This window comes from Thermobia domestica, chromosome 3 (genome assembly GCF_964235325.1).
Source record: "Thermobia domestica chromosome 3, izTheDome1.hap1.1, whole genome shotgun sequence".
NCBI classification, from domain to species: Eukaryota; Metazoa; Arthropoda; class Insecta; order Zygentoma; family Lepismatidae; genus Thermobia; species Thermobia domestica.
The window spans coordinates 133545015-133569928 of NC_137456.1; the positions used below are offsets into that span (position 1 = coordinate 133545015).

A 24914-nucleotide genomic window follows, 5' to 3' on the forward strand; every position below is an offset into this window, starting at 1 on the left:
AGGAATAGAAAGACATTGGTCGGAGCCAAATCTGGATCATAGGGACGCTGTGGCAGCGTTTTCACGTTGTGCTTCGCCAGAAACTTATCACCGGTTATCAGTCTCAGGCTTCACACATTACACGGTTAGTGACAAATCGATACATGCATTTCCTTCTGTTGTCCGTACAAAATCTTTGGTGCGAATTTGAAACACATTTTCCTTACCTAATAATCATCTGACATCTTGATTCCTGACAGCATAACACAACTGCTCACTCCGAGCGGGCATGATCCACACACTGCAAAGCCCCAAAGGCACTTAAGCCGGATCGCGCCGCATATCCCCTATATCCCACAAATATCCCTGGCCATAGACACCATCCCTTCCCCTTGGCCCGATACTCTTTAGAAAAATCCTGTACTACTATGCTATGTCACGTATACCTATGGATACTACACTTCCAACCGGAATTTTCAGAAACCTGAGGTAGTGTAGGTAAAAATTAAGTAACTCAAATTAAGTCAACGGAAGTCAAGGGGATGAAAATTTACCCTTAATCTTGCAGTAATCTTATTTCGTATAGTTTCGATACTCTATATCACACCGCCATGTTTTGAGAGAATTTGAGTTTATGCACGAAAATTGTTTTTCATTACATTTAAAATAACGAAAATCAATTAATATTGCATATTTGATATTTCTCTTCCTTTTCAGGACCGAGCTCAGACCTAGAACTAATTTAGTGTAGAATCGAACACTTAACTTCCCCAATAGTGATCGAACCCACGACCAAAAGCGAGTCTTTCGGTTCTTCGGAATCGCAATATTTTTTTTTTTTTTTTTTTCAATAACTGCATTGATATATTATTGTAAACTACGATTTCAATAAACCCAATGACAGTTAACTAAAAAAATAAGTTTCATGGTATTAACAAAAATGTACAGAATATTAATTAATTTAAAATTTACTTGTAGAGGACAGCAATCCAAATCTATATAAACACAAGAACATACGTGACACACACAATCCACATTACACACTTTATTATTATTATTATTATTATTATTATTATTCTAACTTGACAAGTAATCACTGTACCTTAAAGAAGAAATATGATCCACTTCAACGGCCTGACATGTCACATGGCCGTCAGTTAATGTTAGCTTAAGCATCCGGGGAGCTGCACGAGATTCTTCGTTAGCTTTCGGAGCAGATACATTTCGTATTTTCTGTATTTGAACGACGATATTGCCAATGATCTGAAAGAGAAAAACAAGTTACATCATTACATAAAGAGTAAATTCCTCTAAGTGTCAGTTCCCATAGAACACACGTTCAAAAAAGGAACTTTATGAAGCATAGTTTTAGATTTTAATATCCCTTTTCAGCATGGAAGCTATATGAGACATAGACCTACAGCTTAACGTAAGTTCCAAACTACACGCATTTCTACAGTGAATCAAATAAGGGTCTGCTGCTCTGAAATCAATTCTTTGGTCTAATATCCACAGTTATTCTCTAATAAGCTGATTACGGATTGTGTAATAAGAAGTAAAAGCGAATAGCGACAAATACATTATACTGAGTTTTGCGTTCCATGGTTGTCTTTCAGACTAAAGGAGATTCCTTCACCTTCCTTTCCTCGCCACGTCTGGGTCTAGCGTAGGGTTATAAAACGCAACTGAGCGGGATTCAAACTTGCAACAGGCAAGTTCTGCAATTACTACCCAAATGTCTTACACGCTCCACCGTACTAGCTTTGCACACAAGATTTTAAGCACCAGAATTGGCCACTTTATCAATAAACCACCGTGGCTCGTTGAATTAATCCTGACTTTATTATTGGAATTTATTTATCTATTTTTAAGTACCGTGGTTGTGCCCTATAGGATAAAAGCGACAAAGAAAATATGCATAAATCCATGCACTACGCTACGTTCGAACCTGTGAAAGATAGGTCTTCCGACTGCAAGCTGGAATTTACTTATAGAAGAACACCCGCTGCTAAGGAACGATAGAGACTTATTATACTATTATTTTCTTCATAACATGGTGTTATGTTTCCCAGACTTTGAACTAGGACCAGAAAACTGTGTAGTGACACTATAATCACCTGACCTAAAGCCGATGAATTTTCCATGTGTAAAATTTTGAAATCTTAGGTGTATGCTGTGAAAATTGGTAATCTGGATCATTCCAGTTAAAGGATAACGACTACGACAGGTGTCCTATAGGGGCGCGGTGACTCAGTGGTGGTGCTCATTTCTGATGGAGTCTCTGATTCAATCCCAGTTCCCGCCACGTGAACTTTGTGGTGGACAAATATCGCATGCGTGTGTTCTTTTGTGGTTGTCCACTTTCCCCATTCCCCCATTATCACAATCTCCCTAATTCTCGATGCGTAATCGTGGGAATTCAATTAAAAAAAAGAATACTCTGCATCCTTATGTTAAAAAGATAGAATTCCAAAAAAAAAAAAAAATTCTGAAAGTCTGAGAAAGGTGTTCAGAATGCACCGGACATATTGAGCACTTTTCCACTATGTTGGTGTGTTCATACTTCGCTCACTGACTATAGATTTTATATCTACCATGTTTAAATTTTGCCATCGTGAAAATTATTTTGCCTAAATGTTGAATTGCTAAAACTTAATTTAAAGCTTGGGTCAGTCTCTTAAAGGCCAAAATTAGGACATTGGTAATGTAATTAATTGTATAATTTTTCTCATTTCTTCTTTTAGTCTCAATCTAAATATCTTCTCACACTAGTAAATTGATTTAGAAAAGGATTGACATAACTGGAGTGCTTTCGTTTCTGCGGTGCTGAACCTTTCGATTTCTGAAGTTCACTAGTCAGAATACACTTGAACGCTGCATCAGAGCATTAATTGATCTGCATCATCCCTATCGAAAATATCTTCGATTATTCAGTTACCTAAAATCTTGCTGAATTTTACGTCTCATTTATTTGCACAACAAGAAAAATGGTGAAAATTATTATGAAAAACATTCATAGACTTGTGACATACATTTGTGTGATCATCAACTAGTGCCTCAGAAGCTTGACTATGTCGAATAGAATCTCAGTATAGTTGTCTGTTTTGCAATGGAAAACCGACTAACAAATGTTGGAAGAGAATTAGTTTAAAATCTGTATAACCTTTTAAATATCTTCGCCCCTTTCAATAAAGTACGAAATCATCTTCAATCACATTTTGCGAAAACTCCGAGAAAAGTTGTTACATACGTACGTAATATACACAATACATGATTTGTGTATGTTTCGAAAAGGAAAAGATAATTATTTTGATTTCAACTATCTTAGATTCCTTCTATTAGAAAAAATAAAAGTTTAAAAAACCGTCGAATGAATCATGTTAATAAATTAAACTAAGCCTTTGATGGGACACTGCTAAGAATGCATTTGATGTGAAGTATAGAATGTATTACTTCCAATCAATCTATGAGAGTAGTATATCACGCAACAGAGATCTTGCTTAATTTGGTTTTCTATTTCTATGGCCTCATCCAACGTTCTCCAAACAATATACCTGGACTAGTCAATTTTTTTCGAAGCAGTTTCCATCGAATTGAATGTACTTGGACTAACGCCACAACAGAAGAAAGTGTGATGGATTTTAGTCGTTGCTCAACATGAAGTAGTAGTTATCTCACCCAGGAAGTAGTTGTTTACACATCGTCAAGCAACTTCGGGATCAGCGTTATAAGACGTGACTGATTTGAGAAACATCCGTATGGAAAGAAGGCACTGATAAGACAGAAGTGTAACATGTACTCAATAGTTATTCTGAGACCCTTACAAATAATGGAAGCAGTTATACCGAGGACTGCGGCTGGTACCCTATCTTATTTGCCGAAACTGGCCTAGAATGAAGTGTATTTACTTCATACTAATCTGTGATAGTAGCAAAGTATAAATTCGAATTCACTCTTTATTAACTTGTTCTCTTACACATTTTACAATCCGCCTAGTATTATCAAAGAAAGCTCCACTTGGTATCAAACCTACTTGAAAATACTTCTGAACATTATTTCTACAAATGATCCACATACGAGATAAGATTGGCCAGAAATCTAAGTTGATGCTAAACAGAGTACGTACCTTGTGCAGCGATCCGCTCGCAAAAGGTTTTCCGTATCCATATTAAACTACAGATTCGCGTCTCATGTAGAGGCTTTTATACTGAATGTTAACATTAATAATATTAATGTGAATCCAATAGCGTTCTTTACTGAGCTGGTTGCTGAAATCGATGTTACGTTTCCAACCACCGAAGAATGACGAATATAGAAATGTTAAAATCATTTCTGTCAAAAGTCAAATTATTGTTCTGCTTTTAAAAATATCGGAACTACGATCGCACATCTAAATAAAGTAAAATAAGATTCATGAATATTACTTTTTATTCACAGAGTTACCATTCTATAATTTCTGTATGAAATTGGAACAAATAAAACATTTCAATATCCAAAGCAAATTATTAAACATCTACTTAAAATATACTTACATTTTCTAACTTTCCTTTGTTGATATCATCTGGTAAAATTGGTGCACCATAATCTTTCAGATCAAGCTAGAAAAAATAAAATCAATTTAACTTATTCATTCCATTCCAAATGTACATTTCAGATTAGATGAATCATTGCACGATAACAACAATATTACGGAATATGAGATTAACGATATCTTTTTGTACAAGTCAAAGATTTTTATTTCACCATACGTTTCATTAGGTTATCATTTACACAAACTATGAACACTTCACGAGAATTCATACTGGAAAAGTGCGACTGAACTAACAATCAATTTCCCAACAGGTGTATCACCAAATTTACAATATATATGCCGTGCACGAGAGGCCAATAAGTCCAGACTGTATACAAATTTTAGTTTCACCATGAAATATTCACTAGTAAGTTAAAACCATATATAATGATCTACCCTAAGTGTGTCGCGATATCACTGGCGATCACTAAAGTGTAAAAGTTTCGTTTCACAGTGTGAAACTACGACTTACAAACTATGCGAATTCGATACTCAAACTTGAAGAGTATATCTATAACTACTGGCTGCAAGAGAATATAAGAGCAAAGATAAAACCTGTTCCTCGGACACCGAATTCGTATCAAAAAGCTATTACTCGCCATCCATTCCTTACTGCTTTTGTTCTATGACGTTAAAGTTTGGGTTTGACTAGAGAGTTAAGGAAGGAGACCTATTTTTGAGACGTTGAATCGATTGAAGAAAGAAAGAAAAAAAAAATAAATAAAACGCCTCTCGATATCTCTTGCCGTCTTTGCTCTTATATTTGCCTACATCAGATCGTCAATGTGCAGTACATTTGTTCCTTCCTGGAACACAATTTGCAGCCAGCTTTGAGAAAAAAGGGGCGATACTTTTTGCAGAATCCAGAAACCATTTTGCTGGACAACACTCGGGCGCATACATCGCAAGGGTGTTTTGTTCGATCGATCGGAAGGGTGGGAAGTACTACCATCCATCCTGCTCCCCTTGTAACTGACTTGATTCATAAGATGAAGGAATTTCTTCGTGGTATTTGGTTTAGAAATGTTCAAGAGATTCTTCAGGCAGCAGACTGGTCCATTAGAACTATCAAAAGACAGGTGATGCTACAGATGTCCAACTACTATTACATCACTGGAAACGAGTTTATTTTGAGTTTATCGTCCCTTTTCAGCAGCGAGGCTATATGAGACGGGACCTACTAATTAACGTGGAATCCGAACCACATGAGCTCTCGCCGGGAATCGAACCCGGGTCTCCCACGCCAAAGGCGTGTACGCTAACCACTTAGCCACGAAGGAGCTCGTCACTGGAAACGAGTAAACATTTGTAACTTGCATCTATTTTGTGTCAGTTTAAAAAAAAAATAGGTGCAACTATTACAGTTCCAACCCTCGCAATTTCTTTCTTTTTTTTTTTTTTTTTTATTTTAGTTAATGAACTCTCTGTAAGAAGAATTATGACGACTCTCTCGTCATCATTTGGTTACAAATTTCGAAGATTTCTTTTTCCCTTTTCCAAGATTCTTAAACGCAATAGGTATAGCATTTCTACTTGTTCATTCTTCACGTTGCGTCGTTGTTTTGACCTTGCCTTTTGTATCAGTCTTTTGGCTCTCGTTTACTTCGTTTCTCTTTTTAATAGTCAAAATACCCAGTTTATTAGATACAACTCATCAATATATCCTTTCCCTCTGCTTTCAGTTACATTTCACTCGTTAAAGACTTATTTCCATCTTCAGATTCTACACTGTCGTAGTTGTTTTCCTTTCTACTTTCTATTTTTATTGATTTTGTCTCCATATACATTATTCAAACTTCTTCCTTTTAAATTTTCCTTGCCCGCTTTACGTCTCTGTCTATTTCCCTTCTTAATTCGTAGTACAACTTTCCAGACATTTTTACATTCATCAGTGCAACTTTTATTTCTAGACTTTTCTTCCCCTAATTTGCCAAATTTTCTTCTATAACCCATGCTCCTTAGTTGTGCTTGCTCCCAAAACTAGTTGTCCCTGTTCCTACTTCCTTTCAACTGATTTCAAACACATCTGTTTTCACTTTCCCATCCTTAAACTTGCTAGTATCTAATTTTCTGCTTCCTATTTTCCTGCCTGGCTATAGTTTTCACTGGGATTCTACTCCAATCAGCCGAAGATTGTGATCCAACATCTTTTGAGTTTTTTCTTCTTTCTTACCATTGGTGGTCATTATAATTTTCTACAATACTAGTAGGTCACTTACTACAAATTTAGAAATTTCCATGCACAAAGGTTATTAGGAAAATTGAGAACTTCTTCGTTTTAATACTATCCACTAATTGTGGTTTTCTTTACCTCTTTTGTTTTACTCTCATTATATCACGCCATTCAAAAGATATTTCACTAAACAACATATATAACGTTGATTTGTTCTTTCATTTTCTATTTCCATACAAGTACTTTCAGCATCATCAATTTTCTCTACTACTCAAAATTTAGGGTGGGGCATGCGTCCGTTCCTCCTACCAAAGACGCTCATGGTGTGGTGTTATGAAGAACAAAATAATCCGTCCTCGAAAGCAACAATGAATTCCAATAATTACCTAGGCATGTTGCAACACAGAATTTTATAAACTCCTGACGAAGTTAAAGCAGAATTCAAAAAGATCACGATTTTTTTTTTAAATAAATTTTGTTGAGTTTCTTATTTAAATCAAATTTTTATTTGAATTAATTGTACTTGATTTTTAAAAAAACTGGAATTCAATTTAAATTATAATCCTTTTTGACTGGTAAACTACGGAGGATTAAGTTTTCTTTTATTATGCGATATTAAAATTATAATGAAATCCGGGGTTACGTGATATTTATGTTGTTTCTCCCAAGGTGTTTCTCACACGTGACAGTTATTCAGTAGCAGTACATTATTGTCCACCCAACATGTACGAATAGGTGGTCACAGTAATCCTCAGAACTAGTTTTACAATAACTGGACTAAAGGTAATTATACTGATCTGATTTCTTTTTAGGCATCTTCATGAGTGAAAAACAAAAGTAAAATTACACGACTAAAATACCTACCATTTTGCAAACTGCAAAACTTTTGCATTGTGTGTTGTACATCGAGTATACATTAGGGTGGGTCGTTTTGCCACTTTTTCTTCGGAACGAAATGTAATACCTGGCAAAAGTGGCCAATCCACATGGACATTTCAGGTATAGATTTTTTTTTTTTTTTTTTTCAAATCAGATAATATCTTCTGTGAGAACTATTGCATCAAAGTTTCAAAATTCCACTGAAAATTGAAAAAAAATACCAAATTTGTTCATTAATTTTAGTTATGTTAAAGTAAACATTTTTTTGGTTAAATACTTGTCAGTTGCTATGAAAACTGACATTCAAGTATAAAAATGCCAGTTATATGCCCTTGGGGGGAATACGGGTGCCTCTTCTGTGGCCAGAAAAGGGGGCAAATTCAGTACAATTAAGCGTTTCTACAGCTTTTTTCGTCCTTGCCTTTTCCTTTGGGACCTGCTTGACCAATATGAAGATGAACGTGACAATTTTTTGGATAGCATCGTCACTGGAGATGATACGTGGTGTTATCACTACGAGCTAGAATCCAGAAAACAGTCCATGGAATGCCGATTTTTACAAGCGCGACATGCAGGCTCTGGTTCATCGTTGGCAAAAGTGCATAAATGGTGAGAACTATGTGGAAAAATGAGTATGTAGCTGAAATATTGCTCTGTTTAGCTATGCTGTTGTATCATTTTAAACTGGTGTATGCTTTATCAATTATATCTGAATACAGCACTCATCACCCTTACTAGTTTTTATATGGATTATAGTTTCAAGATTAGAATGATTTCTACAATTCTACGTAGATACAAATAGAAATCGTTGATCTTTGTTATGTTTGTGTGAATTAATCTTCCGGTCTGTTGGCAAACTGAATGTATATAGTCCTCTTAAAGCAGAATAAATATATACTAAGTACAAAAGGAAGCTACATACGAAGAAGTCACTTTTCGTTTTTTCTAAGATAGTTGCCAAATCAAATACGTAAAAAAAAGGCAAATTACGGAGAAGAGAACCAAAAACTATATTAGTGTGAGCTTTTATACTTTTAGCTTTCGGCGTAAGTTTTTTCTCGGGTAACTACAGCTCCGCTCTTAACGAGATTTGATGGCCCAGTTCGGAAAGGCACAGGCTCGGCTTGGCAACAGAGACTGATTTCTAGCTTTGCACGGCGGGAGCTACTGAGTTCGGTTCACCAACTGTGTTTCTCTTGTTGAATTAATGTTTATAATTCCATTTCTTGCCTGAATTACGTTTATCAAAGTTCAATATTAGTTGGATATTTAGTCCTAATATAAACCGATTGATACACACTTCTTTCCATTGTTGCTTAATGTAAAAGGTAACATTTGTCTTAATATTTATCTTTGTTGTCCATAAGATAATGAATTCCTTAATTCGTTAAGATTCAAATCTCATTCGGTTTTCCTTGCGAATTTGATATTTACTTTCTATTTGTGATAACTATGCAAGAAAGTGATCCTTATATCTTGCTGCTTGCTCCATTTCTCTCGTTCAGTTCATCTTGGCGCACAAATATTTGGCTAACAGTTTAGATTTAAAAAGAGGAAAATACATTCTACTTTCCTTGGAAGAAAAGTGTATTTCTATTTCATATAGTAACCTTTACCCTTAATACTTGGAACTGTAATAAAACTTAGTAATGTAGTATGAAAATAGTGTCAGAATATTCACCCATAATTTACGTCTGCTCTTTCCCGTTGGAACTGTTGTACTTATAAAAATTTAATGTTATTCTTGTTCCTTTACACATTGTGTTTAGCAAGTACAGACATTAATTAGTATTTTTAATTATACAACTATTCCTATTAATTTATTTTTATAAGATCTCTACTATCAAATAGCCGAGTAACGCAAAAATAGAATGTGTTGTGAGAAATGAAAATCCGTACTTAAAATTTCTTGATTTTTCCAGTTTCTTCCAGCATTTCATGAACTTCCCTAGACTTTCTACGAGTAAGCTGAATTCCCCGATTTTTTAAAGTTTTCCAGATTTTCCAGGACGGTGGGAACTCTACACCAGAAGACCAATTCCGAGCTTTGTCTCTAAGCCCTCGGGTGGTGCTACAATAATAATAATAATATTTTGAACAAACTATTTCTTAAAAGTTAATATTTACAGGTGGAATATGCTAAAAGCTTATAATAGCTTTGTACCAACTTTCGCATCTAATAATAATTAGAAAAACTTACATCCAATGCTCTCTGTAAAGCAGTTTTAACATCAGAAATGCTTCCATTTTCCGTACACTGCTCAATTCCTTCAGCAGAGAGGTACCTGGAAATAATATACATCAATTATTATATGTTATTAGCTACTGTATTCTACTCATAATTAAGGATATTTGAAAAAATGTTTGTGTGTTTATTAGTTTTTTTCGGTTTACGTCTCCTTATCGTACCATGTGGAGACTACGATTAAATACAAAAGAATAAATAATTCGTTACAGAAAATGTAAATACACTAGTTTACCCTCAAAAGCACTACTAGTAGCACGCTAATAGTTGTTATGCATAATCTCAGGCACGATTCCTAATTATCTACAATAAGTTAAACGGTATAACTGTGAGACTAAATATCGAGTGGTAATAGGGGTGTGGTTTCATTACAGCACACTTGAGTTTAAACAATCAACCGAAAAAAGGAAATATAATGGTAGTCTTGGACCAAAGAAAGTCCGTTTTACAGATTCTGCTGGTAAGAAAGTAGCTATTATGCTCTGGGACAGGGATGGAGTAGTGCTTACTAAAAGGTTCCCTAACAATCACACGGTAAATAATGCTGCTTATTATAAAATTCTCACATTGCCTCTATGTAAAATACAATCGAAATCGGAATTTCTCGTTTAACGTCTGACGATTATGCACCGAAGCTGAGAGAGACGGCGGCGACGATAAATAAAATAGTGGAATGAAGAAAGTAAGAAAAACAGGAAAATCCCCGAGAAAACCCACGCATGGTTTATCCATCACGAAATTTGGCGCGAGCTTGGAAAAGAATCGGAGATCCTACACACCAGAGCTAAGAAAACCCAACCACTGAGAAAACGCGGCTCTCTAAAATATAGTCCAGATTGTAAAATGGGCACATGGAATGTTGTTGCTGTATGACAATGAATACCCACTCATGAGCAAGGTGAAGTCTTAACATCTTATACCCTTGGGTTTGCAATTCCATCCCATCCTTTACAGTCCCTAGACCTATCTCCATCGATTACGCTCTATTTAGCAAAACGAAGGAGTCTTTTCACGGACGTAAATTTTTGTCCTCTGATGCAGGCAAGTGTGTGTGACGAATATCAAGGGTGCTGTTCCCCACGACCATGAAGAAGCTACCTCAATGTATGGCATAACTAATTTGTCCTGCAAAAATTCACACTGGATAGTTTGCTCTTGGGGGTGGGATTATTTAGACAATTTTCTCAAACACAACTCAGGTGATTTTGTTCATATTTCGCAAATATTTCATTAAAAACCATGTAATGTGACGTAATTTTTCCTCGAAAGGTCAAAAAGGGGCAGTTTATTATTGAGGACATGTTTTGCTTTATTATTATTATTATTAGTATTCAATCATTGCTCAGGCAATTTTGACCATAAGGGGTACTTTTATCTATCATACTTCACAGGGTTGGCAAAAACCATGGTTTTCATTGAAAAAAACCAAAACGACCCGCTTTTTTGGTTTAAACCCGTTTTTTTCTGGTTTAAACCAGAATTTTTTGGTTTAAATAATCTGCACTATGTATTTATATCACATATGGACAGAAATAAGTTTGTTTCGCCTTGATGTTATTATGCAACGGAATTATGCTGGAAGGGGTTACATAAGCTTAAAGCGGAATCCAAACCACTTCTCGACTTACATCTAACAGAAATTGTCCTCCATTTGAACTCGAAACCGGGACTAAATGGCTACAAATGCGATACGTCTGCCGACTCACTCACGAAGGACTCCTCATAAAAATATGTTGTACTGATCTTCACATACTTGTTCATCTAATTGTCAAGAATCATTGCAGAAGGACAAAAAATAAACAGCTGCACAAGTGAAACCATTATGCAGAATTACATATGGACAATTAAAAACTACTAGAGTACAGAGGAACTAATTTACTCGAAGTTAGTTCATTAAGACTTTCATTAGTCCAAGTTAAAGAAATACAGCGACTTAATTTGCATACCAGTAAGAAAAGTGAATAAAGATACGAATTATTTGAATCCACTTTGGCTCTGACCATTTATATATAAATAGATACCAAAGATACTTTTGATTCCAATAAATACCTCTCGTGGGGTTTGTATGACTCCCCCCCCCCCCAAAAGTACGGTATTTCGATGTATTTTATCAATAGTAAACATTATTAAAACGAAACAATAATTAGAATTTTTCTTTGATTGCAATTGCATAACAATAACAAACTATAAAAAAAATCACAAAAGAAACATTCATAAGCTTATAAAAAGAACAAAGGTTGCTTTTGAAGCATAATCTCTTTGAGTACTGAATGGGGAATTTAGGTCTGAATATAATACGAATAACATACGGGAGTGAAATGTGATAACCCACAAATGTGTGTTCATCAAGATATTACGAACACTTACACTTTTACGAACATTTTTCGTTTTTTTGGTTTAAACCAATTGTTTTATATATATATATATATATATATATATATATATATATATATATATATATAAACAGCTGGTTTAAACCAGCCAACCCTGATACTTCATAAGTAAATGCTTTTGTAATAACTGGAACATGAGTTGATTTAACTTAAGCATAAGCAAGAAAGTGCGGTGGTGCGTATCATTTATTGAGTAGGTTTCTACTATGATTTTCATTGTATAACCTTTCACAAATGAATCACTACATATAACAATAATAATTTTTTTTTAACCTTTCTTATTGCGTAATTTAATTTCTTTTCCTTGTATTTCGCTCACTTCTCTTGCTTAATCCCCATAGCAATAAAGAAAAGTAGGTGAAATATAAGGAAAGAGAAATTACGCAACAAAGAAAGGTAAAATATATATTTAAAACCATACATCTAATATTATCATCATTTTTAAATTGCTCATTCCTTCACCCAAACTATGCATTTTGCACAAGTGTAAATGCAAATGAAATGTAAGTTTACGTGATATCTCATATAGAATAACTGGTACCATTCACTAACATATACAATCTAACGACAGTTATTAGCACTAAAATTGAAATATACCGGATATAAAATTATACTCCTTTGGTACAGGTGATGTTCTGGAAGGTGCCTTTAATAAAAATGAAATAAAATATTCAGGTTTTACGTCCCACAGCAGGGTGTCTACTGAGTTGCATTTTCAAAAAACCAGTACCTAATACAATGATTTTTTAAAAATCATTCAGGAATAATCACTCTTGATTTTTTAGGTTTTGTTTTCCCAAGAAAAGAATATTTTATTTTTAATTAGCCTTAGCCTTGATTTTTTAAAATACAAATTACTTTTTAACATTTTTTAAAGGGCCTCCCAACTCTCCTCACAGTCCCCCACTCCACCCATTGCTTTAAAGACTAATTACAAATTGTATACAACTCTTGCTTTGGAAAAACTTACAATCTCAATGAATGTAAAATTGTTTCTATGACTATTAAAAGAATTACAAAAAAAGTATAGTTGACAAATTACCAGTTTTACATAAATGATGAAAATTATTTTAAAAATTTATAGCTTCATATATAACTGTTCATTTTTAATTCACTATGATATAATACAAAATATACTTGAATAGTGCTATCTAATATCACAGTTTCTAAGTGAGAATGCATTTTCGGCTACGTAGATCACTTCGTTAACATTACATTCATGAACACAGCCAAAGAAGGAGTATCACAACACACATTGTGCAAGTAAACAGTTCTTCAATAGATTCTGTACCAGGATTATTGTATGTAAAAACTTGTTCTAAATAACAAGTCATACGGCAGACATATACATATATGAAATCAACCACTTTATATGCAACGCAGAAAAAAGTTTAATACATTAGCTTGCATACAGTATTTTATGTGCTTTATAAAATATGGAACACAAAATTTTATGTACTATGATATATTTATATATATATAGTATACATTTTATACAAATTTGTGAATTATTAATTCACAAATGATTATACCTTACACTCAAAAGGTACACGCTTAGGACAGAATCTTTTTCAGTCTTTTCACCTCATTCTCCAGTTCTTCTGTTTCTTCCTTAGCACTCCGCATAGTACATCGTTTCTTCAATTCTAATCGTTTATTTCTTCTGCTGCTAACTTTCTTTTGGCTGCATTGTTATCTACACTCTTTTTGTACTTTTCTAAAGCATCATTTCTCAAATATTGATGCATTTTTGCGCATGGATCATCATCTTCGAAACACTAATAGCTAATACCCCACCGGCTATAGATACTGCATCATACACCACACGCTGTTCAGTTAAGCTATTTTCATGAAGACTCTCTACTACGCATTCTTTGTTTACGGAAAAACCTCTTTCAATAGCAGCGTTGCCGTGAAACAAAATCAGTACTTTTTGCAGTGTCAGCTTCCATACTAGATAATTGATTTGTCTCAACAAGGACCTCTAATGGTTACTCTGTAGGTCTTAATAGACGAATTGGTCATAATTGCAGGATTGAAGCAGCTGGCACCTTTAACAAACTTGAAAGCAAGAGGCCTTTTGACAAAAATCTTCATGTATATACAGGGTTTGAAAAAACCCGGGCTTTTTTGAAAAAACCCAACCCACCTGGGCCCATATGGGTTTTTTCGGGTATTTTCGGGTTTAATTGGTTTTTTTCGGGTTTAATCGGATTTTTTCGAAATATTTCATTGTATTTGGGGTAAAAGTGTTAAAATGTGATTTATATTTCAAGATTGTCATTGTCACAACTTGCAACTATTTTCTACTTCCTGCTGTTTTCAAAAAAATGGCCGCCATTTTGAAACTTTACATTCGATCGCCGAGAAAATCTATACAGCAAATTTAACATATATATCATGCTTCCACCGTCAAAAATTCAACTTGAAAGACTAAAAATTGCGCGTCGTAGCGTGATACTCGCTGTTTTGAAAAAATGGTCGCCATTTTGACATTTTACCTTGGTATGCCGCCAAAATCTATACAAGAAATTTAGTGTGTGTTGTGCTTGTACTCAGGCCGAAAGTTGTACCCTGTAGTGTGTGTGGTAGAGGCAGAAAAACGAGTTGATTTTGTGTTTTTAACGTCCCTTTCAGCAGTGAGGCTATATGAGAGGGGACCTACTGATTAACGTGGAATGAGAAACCACATGAGCTCCCTTCGGGAAGCAAACCCGGGTCCCACGCTGAAGACGCGTACAGTAACCGCATAGTCATGAAGGAACTCGGCCGACAAACGAACAAATGTAGATCAAGTCATCCAAAAGCCTGACTGACGTTCGTCAAATATGAATGCCAAAAGGGGTCTATTAATTTAAAACAAAGATACAATTCATGTTGTATGAAATAAATAAATGTTTTAAAATGTCTTATATGAAATTAACATCTTCCAGCGTAAATCAACCTGCCATATTTTCTCCATGAGAATACGGGACAGCTCAGATCCCCCCCTCATCATCTTTCCAACACAATGCAATAAACTGTAGTCTGGTTATGAACAAAAGTATAATAGGCCGCAGTGGCTCAGTGGTAGAGCGTTCACTTCTAGTGCACGAGGTTTCTAGTTCGATCCCAGCTCCCGCCAAGTGAGCTTTGTGGTGGGTTTTCTCGGGATTCTCACGTTTCCTCTCACTTTCTTCATTCCGCCATTTCATTCATTTCTCATCATCACCGCCACCTCGAGCATAGCAGGCATAACCGTGAGACTAAAACTGAAAGATTTCATTTTATTTTATTTATTTTATTCTTTTCAAGAATATGATAGGTGAAAATTCACTAAGCAGCAGCTGCTTTCCTCTGTTCGTACCCTGCAACTAATTGTACAGACTGAAGATGCCTAAAGACTAAAGATGTGCTATAAAAATGCTTTACAGGAAAACAATATGCAAATTATCTAAATCAGTGGTATAATCTATCTTCAATATTCTTCGCGCGTTTAGTAATATTTACTTACATGGCTGTATTTGCCAAAATTACGTTCGTCAATTTAATCTAATGAAAAGCGGATTATTCTCCTTGTGTCGTGTGTAACTGTCAAGACCAGATTTACATTTTCTAAGACCTGGACCAAAGCACAAGTCTGTTTCCCTAACCTCTGAAAAAGATTATAATTCTTGTTAACTTACCTAATGTGTGGCTGGAGAAAAGGTTAATCATCTTCCCTGTGTTTGTAAATGTAGAAACACTCAAAGCCTTTTTTAATGTCCCGGAGAGTATCCGAGTTTCAATCAAGTGCAATGGAAAAAGTAGCAGTGCAAATTTCGCTCGCTATCAAGTCGAACAGAGTGGTGTAATAACTTCCTCGAAACTGTTACATGCAACAGCGTACTGTTCATTCACTAATTACAGGATTCCCAGCCAATGTCAGAATTTTTTGTTTTTTACTTTTCGAGTAAGTTGATATTGATAGCAGAAATGGAACGAAGTTAAAATACGGGACATTTCCTTTCCCGACTAAATTTACGGGGACGCGGGACACTCGGGCCCTAAAACGGGACTTCCCATTTTTCACGGGACGTATGGCAGGCTTAAGCGTAAAATAAATTGTTTTATTGTTGAAGTATTAATTTCCGATCCTTCTGCGTTTAATTCCGGAATTTCCCGAGCACTTCTTTCACGGCGTGTACATCAAAACTTCCACTAGTACGGAAATTTGAACTCAGCACTTGAAATAGTAAGCGTCAGTGGTGGATCCAGGGGGGGCGTCCCGATCGCCCTCCCAGAAGAGGAAACTTTCTTATTTTATATATATAAATAAGACCCATCCCAAAGTTTGGAGCTCTTAAAAGGAGCTCTAAGTAGCAGTATTACAACCCCCCCCCCCCCCAGAAGTCCGTCCTGGATCGCCCCTGGTAAGCGTTACATAGTCTTCGGAACCCCGAGCATTAAGCTTCTTAAATTTGACAAGAATTTTTACGCTATTGCTGGTGTTGCTTCTACAGAATGCTTATTTGAAGAGTAGCAACAAATGAATAAACTAAACTGTTATTGTTGGAAAACCAAATTTTAGTTGCAGAAACTTGTGTTTTACATCAAAGGTAAGAAATAATACTAATAGTTTTACTAATGTATTTACTTTTAGTACCTGCACCTATGACCTTACACCCGTCAAACGTATGAATGATAATGTCCCTCGGTGTCGCCGAGCACACTATTCACGGAAAATATTTTAAGTACAAAATCGCTTATTTTACTTCAAATAGGCTATAAGCATAATCCATGCATTAATTTGTTCTATAACTATCTCAAGCTAAGTTTTTTTTTCTTTTAATTCATTTAGTGCATTCGGTGGGTTTTTTCGGGCTGGGCCCACTTGGGCAAACCCTGTGTATATATCAACAAGGAATTTTCTGTAGTCTCCATAGAACTGAAGAACTTTCCCATCTTTTATTACCTTACCTTGCACAGCTGCAAATCCAATGTCAACAGCACGGAAGGTCTTCAGGTATTCTGTCTTCTTCATATCAATTGAAAAAATGAAATGAAATCTTTTTTGAGTTTTACGTCTCACGCTTATTCATATCAATTGAGAGAAGCTTCTCACTAGTATTAGCCGATTAAAAAACCTGATTCTTTACAACTCTTGCCAACAGGTGTCGAAGCATAGTGAAATCAAATTAGTAAACATAAAAGGCAAAAGAGGATCATTATTCTGATATTTGGAGAGATACTGTTCTAGTTCAAGAGAAACAGAACGCATGAATGCCAACTGTGCTGGGAGCAGTCATTTCTTACATAACTTTTTATAATTACAAAGTTTTCGGATGCAGGATTGTCTTTTTCAAAAGCATCAACATACTTCTTAATATGTGACAGCATTTCCACAGCTCTTTCAATAACTTTTGAGTTTTCGACTCATTTGATGGAGCAAAACTTCATAGAAAAAGGATGTGACCGTGTTATGCGTTTGTAATCTGTACATTTACTTGGGTAGTTCTTGAAGAAGTAATACAGAGAGCGAAAAAATCTGTGAATGTACCATTCGGAGTTATGTGCCGTTTTATATGCACCGTGAAAAGCATACAAGAAGAACGTACCAAAGTCCAACAGCTTCGGATCTGAAGGCGAAGTACGTCTTTAGGTCGTTCAAAAACTTCAGGTTTACATTCGGCCCGTCCATTGATACTTGCAGCAGTTTTTTCGTATCCAAACCAAGGTCTTTCAAGTTTTCAAAAATGCCATCAGAAGGTCCTCAGCAGTAGCATGACCTAAAAATGCGGACATAAGATATCTTGTTCATCCCCAAATTTAAAACTATATCCATTTGACCCTTCTGAGCGACAGAATTTAAACTTTTATCAAAAGAAATGCAGAAAATAGGACACACTTTAACCACGTTTGTCAATTCTTTTTGAAAGTATGGACCCAGTCCATGTGTAACTAGGTATCCAAGTTTATCCTTGTGCGTCTTGAACTGCTTCGCAATTTTGTCGAGAAATATCACTACAAATGCGAAACATCTACCAGAAGGGGTCGTAAGTTGATTAATAGCCCACAATATTTCTGCAGTAATAACTTCATCCTTGATGATAAAATTCTTAAGAGTATTTCTAGGCATAATACAAGTATTGAATGTTGTGACCCTGTTATCAATAACACAAGTATGTTCGTTAATAGTAACTGAAGTTAGCACTTCACGAAGTTCGGTTTTCACCGGAACAGAGTTGTAGTTGATGGAGCAGCATTTACAGGAACAGAGTCTGTAGTTGCTTCATTAGCAGATACCGTGTGAAACAATTTTTTGCTCGGAGAGAGAGATAAAGATAGGTCTTAACGCCGGATCATTGGGGAAAATCAATTTATTATTCAGCAACTGCACTGTATCACATAAATAATGTTCTATAAAATCACTTTTCTGATGACCTGAAACTCAATTTCACTACTTCCATGATTTGTTGACCGACAACCCTAATTCATTACTTTCATGTCCCGTACACACCCTGCTCGGAGGCAAGATACAGTGAGCCAACAGCATTATTTGTATTATATAAATGTATTATTAATTTATAACTGTATATTATTCTATTCTAGTTATAATACAACACAGTTATTACCCTGGACTTTTGGAGCTCAACAATCCAAGGTAGATTATAAAGAATGATAAAATTTGTATATTTCATAATTTTTCCAGTATGTGGATCAAAATTCCAGTATCAAAATTAAATTCCAGTATAATTCAAGTATTTCCAGTATCAGTAGACACCCTGTATGGCTATGCCGGTTAGGCTAAAGGATACGGTGATGATGAGAAATGAATGAAATGGTGGAATGAAGAAAGTGGGAGAAAACAATGACTTCTGATGCCCCCCTTGAATTTTATTTATGCCAAGTGACATGTCGCCTAGAGCAAATAACTTATGAGCCAATAAGAAGGAAATTACTGAAAAAATTATTTTGAATGGTGTGCCAAAAATAAGCCTGAACGTTGAAAAATGTAATTAACACTATACGATTTTGTGTGTGTGTGTGTCTAGAAGACTTGAACTCCCTTAGGGGGGCGCGGTGGCTCAGTGGTAGAGCGTTCACCTCCGGTGCTTGGGGTCCGTAGAGCGTTCACCTCCGGTGCTTGGGGTCCGTGGTTCGATCCCAGTTCGCGCCGTGTGGACTTTGTGGTGGACAAACACCGTGCTCGTGGGTTTTGCTCGGGGTTCTCCCGTTTCCTCCCACTTTCTTCATTTCACTCATTTCTCATTATCACCGTCTCCTTTAGCCTAATCGGCATAATCGTGGGACGTTAAACTTAAAGATTTCATTTCATTTTTTTGAACTCCCTTAACCTACATGAATTTCAATACTTACATTTCAAAACATATACGTAATGAATAAACAATTATTTAGGCTTATACGTATCAAGGGAACAGTATTTCTGATGCAAATGCATACACAATACATAATGAAGAGGCCAACAAGCAAAAATGTAGTTGAATTGTTCATTGTAGATACCATTCTTGTCGTGTTTCATCCCGTTTTCGGTTCAAAAGCTCAAACCTAATAATAATTACATAATTTGGACAAGATTCTAGAACACAGGTCCCCGTTCCCATTTAGCTGTAATAAAGACAGAAAACAACGTGTCCTGCGGGGCTTTAACCCGCCTTTACTCGCTAACACTTGCTCAGCAATATTATGTGAATTAAATATTAAACTTTGGTACAGAAAGAAACCAAACCTAGCCACTAGCCTATATTGGGAGACTGTGTTCTACAACATTCCCCATAACTTATAGCAATGAGATAGACGTGATTCAGTTTCTATAATGTATTCAACAACAACTCGAAGGAAACACGAGGAGGAGACGTGGAATGAAGGCAAATATTGACCTATTTGATATCTGTTGCTTTGGTATTTCTAGTCGTAAATCAACGGACTGAAGCTTAACTATTCCGCAGCTACTAATGTCGTATCGTTAGATCAATTTCTCTTCGGCACGCTGTGCAGTGCTTGCAAACGATTTGTTAGCCCACTTGCTCCCAACTCTAGTCTGCCTTCGCCTGCTAATGCCCCTTCTGGACGCTGGGTCTGGTGAGATGATAGTGTAAACCAGTTTTCTGAAATGCGAGTGTCTAAAGAGGAACGGCTTATGATTTTGCACAATAGTGGGTTAATCTTACAAGATTATCCGTGTATCTACTAACTAAGGGAAGATTCTGGAACACTGGTGCCCCATATTGGTTAGTAGCTAGGTTGGTTCCTACCTGTATCAAAGTTTAATATTAAATTCATGTAGTATTGCCGAGCTAGCGTTAGCGAGTGAAGGCGGGTTAGAGCCCCGCATAGCACGTTGTTTTCTGTCTGTATTACAGCTAAATGGGAAGGGGGACCTGTGTTCTAGAACCTTGCCATCTACTAACTTTATTTGATTCAATCTCTGTTTGTGGTTTGGAGCTATATTAACATAAGAACGCAAATTATGGATCACGTCATAAATAATTTTGCAGGAAGCATATCTGGTAAAAATGTAAAATCACTAACAGAATATGAGCTTCAGCTTTCAGGGTAGAAAGTGACAACTTTTATAAAACAGCTATATGTAGACACTGCCTCTCTTAAGTTTCATATCTATACCTAGTACACACAGGAAGATGACTGTATAGTATGGAATAGAGCACGAGTTCGTAAGGCACTATTTGTATGTATGTGAACAGCGGTATACTTATAACCATGTTTGTATTGCCGCTCCCGCCCTCAACTACACTTGTACAGATGCAAATAACTTGTATTGCCTGGAATAAATAATTTGCAAAAAGTATGAAGTGTTAAGTAGTGGAATTATTATTATTAACAATTACTTCTAATGGTAACTTCCAATTTAACATTCACTATTAATCTAACATCTGGTTTCTGTTTACTTCACCACGTTACAATCGATTTATAGGAAACTAATTCCATCCTACACAATAAATGTACAGTCCTTGTTATATAATAATCAAATCCAATTAGGAAAGGTGAGCCTACATAGATCCAAAATAGACAGCATTCATTTTGCAATAGAATGTCATTCTTACCTAGTACACTAGATCCGCACAAATAAGTACAAAATAAGCTAACATTAGTTCCTATTTTGTTAGCTCTATATACCACTAAATCAAGGCATAATGAAAACAAGTTTTAGATAAATAAATCAAAATTCAAGGGCAATGTCCTGCGAACCTATATACAAAATATGTCTGCGACAAGCAACATAATACATGATACATCAATGCTGCTTCACCTTCAACCAAACAAACTTTCTAGGGGTTTCACAGAATAGAATTAGTGCATTTGCACAATATATGAAATATTCAACATCTATTTTAAGTCCACAATTTCTAAATTTTCGCTTACCATCCCTGTTCTCTCAGCTTCTCCACAACTGCCATCTTGGCTGCCCCTGGAAAAATAATCAGGTGATTCTCAGACACTTTATCTCAAAATATGAATTGGAAATCGGAAACATTTTGATACGCAACAAGACGAACTGTAATATTAATACATGCTTATCTCATAACATTAACGCACTTCTAAAGTGAGAGAGAATTTATACAATTGATACATTATGCATGCCTGGTGAAACAGGGGTTCTGCTCCAGCTGCCAAATAAGAAATATTAAGAATAATAAGATATCTTCACGTGTCTTTGTAATCAACAACTATTGAGTTTCATTTGTAGGGAAACAATTTTTTTTTTTTATGCATTCAGCACATTTCTTTGTCAAATTCTGCGTATATCAATATAATGCAAGTGTCATCATAAGCATCATGCTAATTATTCAAAGCAAAATCGCAAATTAAGCGTTGGGTTGACGCAATTTAATATTTTAATAACTATCAATTTAAAATCTTGATTTACTATTTTATTTATTAAAATTGATTCAAATAGAGACCTCCTTACATATCATGGCTATATCTTTTTCTTTTCTAAAACTTTCTTTTATTTCCACCAGTCTTAGCAAAATTCTGTGTATAGCAACGCAACGCAGGAAACAACATTATGCTTTTATAGACGATCCAGGAAAGCTTGAATAAGACCATTCAATACACAAATTTACACTTTCAAAGGAGTATTGTTCAAGACACTCGATCAAGAATGGTCTTGATCTTGAAACAACTTTTATACGATCACAGAGGTATTGAATCATGTTTTATATACTTGGCAGTTCAAAACAAATGACTGAAACTATGAGACAAATCAAAGCGAAACTACGTACTGATTTAGTTCAGACCTGCGTGTGAATAGCTATAATATTAGCATATATTTCTTAACTTTCTGCAGGCATTCGAAATCTAATAGATTACCGGTATATTAAATAATTTAGAAAGCAGGTCAATTCATTTTGTAGCAACCCCCTTCCAATTTTCACTAAGTATTTTGTCCCTTTTAAATTAAATGTGGGTTACGTTAGCTTAAGTTAAAAAAGAAAAGTGCTGGTTAGATATAAAATCCATATACTAAGCTTTTTAAAAATCTGTTTCTTCAAATGGCGTACTGATGGCAGAATCACACTCAAAAAGAAAGAATCCAACTGTTTTCCAAAATTGTATTACGACGCAATGACTACCTTTTATGTTATTTATCCTATGGCATCGAAAACAGTTTAAAGAAAGAGCTTGAAAGGCAGGAAACGAAACGAAACAATAATAATATATTTTTCAGCCACTGGACTTACCGCCCATATCTGTATCAGACTTTCTTCACAAACCTATCTCATATTTGGTACCGGTAATAACCCGTCAAACAAACAGTAATTTTACTGTTAAAATGTGTGAGTAGATATTTAAGAGGATTGTTTGGCGGAGGAGAGAGATGGGATAATAATTTCCACTGTCGGAACATGACTATATAATGTAGGAAACAATTATATTTAGAAGTTTTAATATTATCAGTATCAAATCATTACAAGGGCTATAATTGAATCCAAATGAGTGAATAGGATGTCAAAGATTTGTTGCACTATTCTTATGTTTCTTGCACTATAACCTCCATCGGTGACGCGCTAGCTCCCGACGGACCTACTCTCGAGTGGGCCCTTTTCTACGTTCCTGCGCTGACACTGTTAAATAACATTCTCGATTTTATTGGGGTTTTCACTTTCGTATATGTGACATATGTTTGGATGAGTATTTGTACCTTCCGGAAAAGTCCTCGTAAAATTAACTTGCACACATGAAAGCAACTCCTACCTTAAGAAATAACTCCTGAAATACTACATGTGAATTACGTAATAAAATAATTGCATATTTTATAATAGGATAACATGTAATAGTTTCCAGGATACTAAAGTTTGGGAGCATAATATCAATCTGTACGCAATTATTTTTTTATTATCCCAGATTATAAGAGTACATACAAAATGCCTTATTAAAGCAAGTCATATATATATATAATTTGATGAACTCTACTTTCTTAATCTACACCCGATATTCTTGTATATTAAATTCTCAAATTAATACTTATACCTATCATTGCCTCAAGATTTAACAATATTTGTTGCCATTCAAACACTGTAACTACATCAATCCTGTATATTGTCAACAAAAATACTAACAATATCCAGCATAGATAGGCATACTTTGAACATCAGATAATTAAGGAAAAGAGTAATAAAAAGATATTTATTCAACAACTGCCGCTCTGTCTCACGACGCCATCATAGTTGTTTTGTATTTTCCTGCACTTAATTCGAGCGCTGATAGGCCATTGAATGCTCTTGAATTCAAGGATGTTATAAAATAGAGGATCTGCCCAAACAACAAAATCGTGGGGCCATACGTCACAGCTTCGTGACACCTACTCTGTCCACTCCAAACCACAAAGATCGCAATGTTCCGAGCCAACAATCATGGCAGAAACGAGAGTAGGCAATCAGACATGCCGGCTCAGACGATGCTTGGTTGGTTTTTTGGCTTCATTGAGTTCATATGATGAACATACGTATGGGCAGATCCCCTATTTTATAACATCCTTGCTTGAATTGGATTGTTTAGAATAGAACCAAAACCAAAACTCTTGAACGAAACTATTGCATTAAAGACAAAAATGACGTCAGTGCTGACGTCTTTTTCATCAAATAGTCTTGAACAAGACTCTTGTTCAAGCTTTCTTGGATCGTCTACAAGCAGTATTATAACTGCTATAACGATTATGCAAACTAACTCACAAAGTTTGCGTTGCATTGACGCAAACCGTTAAGGAATGTGCTTCTTAATACTATAGAAACTCATCAAACTTATTCATAATTTTATGGGCCCCATGAATATATTTTAAGGTGCAAGTTTTATCTATAGAATATTTGAAGGAGCATAATTGTTCATTAACTAGGGAACAATCAAAGTGGATAATTGTAATTTTCGGAGGAAATAGCGGAGGAGAAATTTAAATTTGGGGTAGAATAGTAACATTGGGGCGAAGAATATAAATTTGAAAGAGATCCAACTACTAGGACATCGGAAACTTTAAATTGGCATATCAAATTGATTATGTATTCCCTACATAGTTTACCTGCTGTTTACATGTAAATGTAGAATATCGACTTTTACGTGTAGACCTTTGTCACTGAGCTAAAGTGATGATTCCTGTTTCGAGTGCCAGTTGTAAATAAAAGTTACAGGAAACAAGCAAGTTGATATATTTTTTAAATGTTATGGTTGGGAAAAATA

At 35.4% G+C, this 24914-nt stretch overlaps 1 protein-coding gene across 1 annotated transcript in view; it reads right to left on the minus strand.

Moving 5' to 3' along the window:
- Tdrd3 (Tudor domain containing 3) overlaps window positions 1-21844 on the minus strand; it is a 64164-nt gene extending 42320 nt beyond the window's left edge. Inside the window, exons 1-4 of the mRNA XM_081751720.1 lie at window positions 21603-21844; window positions 9802-9886; window positions 4512-4577; window positions 1082-1242 (exon numbers count right to left, since the gene is read on the minus strand). Of these exons, the coding sequence (XP_081607846.1) occupies window positions 1082-1242; window positions 4512-4577; window positions 9802-9886; window positions 21603-21637 (347 nt within the window). The 5' untranslated portion in view covers window positions 21638-21844. The remainder of the gene's footprint in view (window positions 1-1081; window positions 1243-4511; window positions 4578-9801; window positions 9887-21602) is intronic.
- Window positions 21845-24914: the final 3070 nt, after the last annotated feature.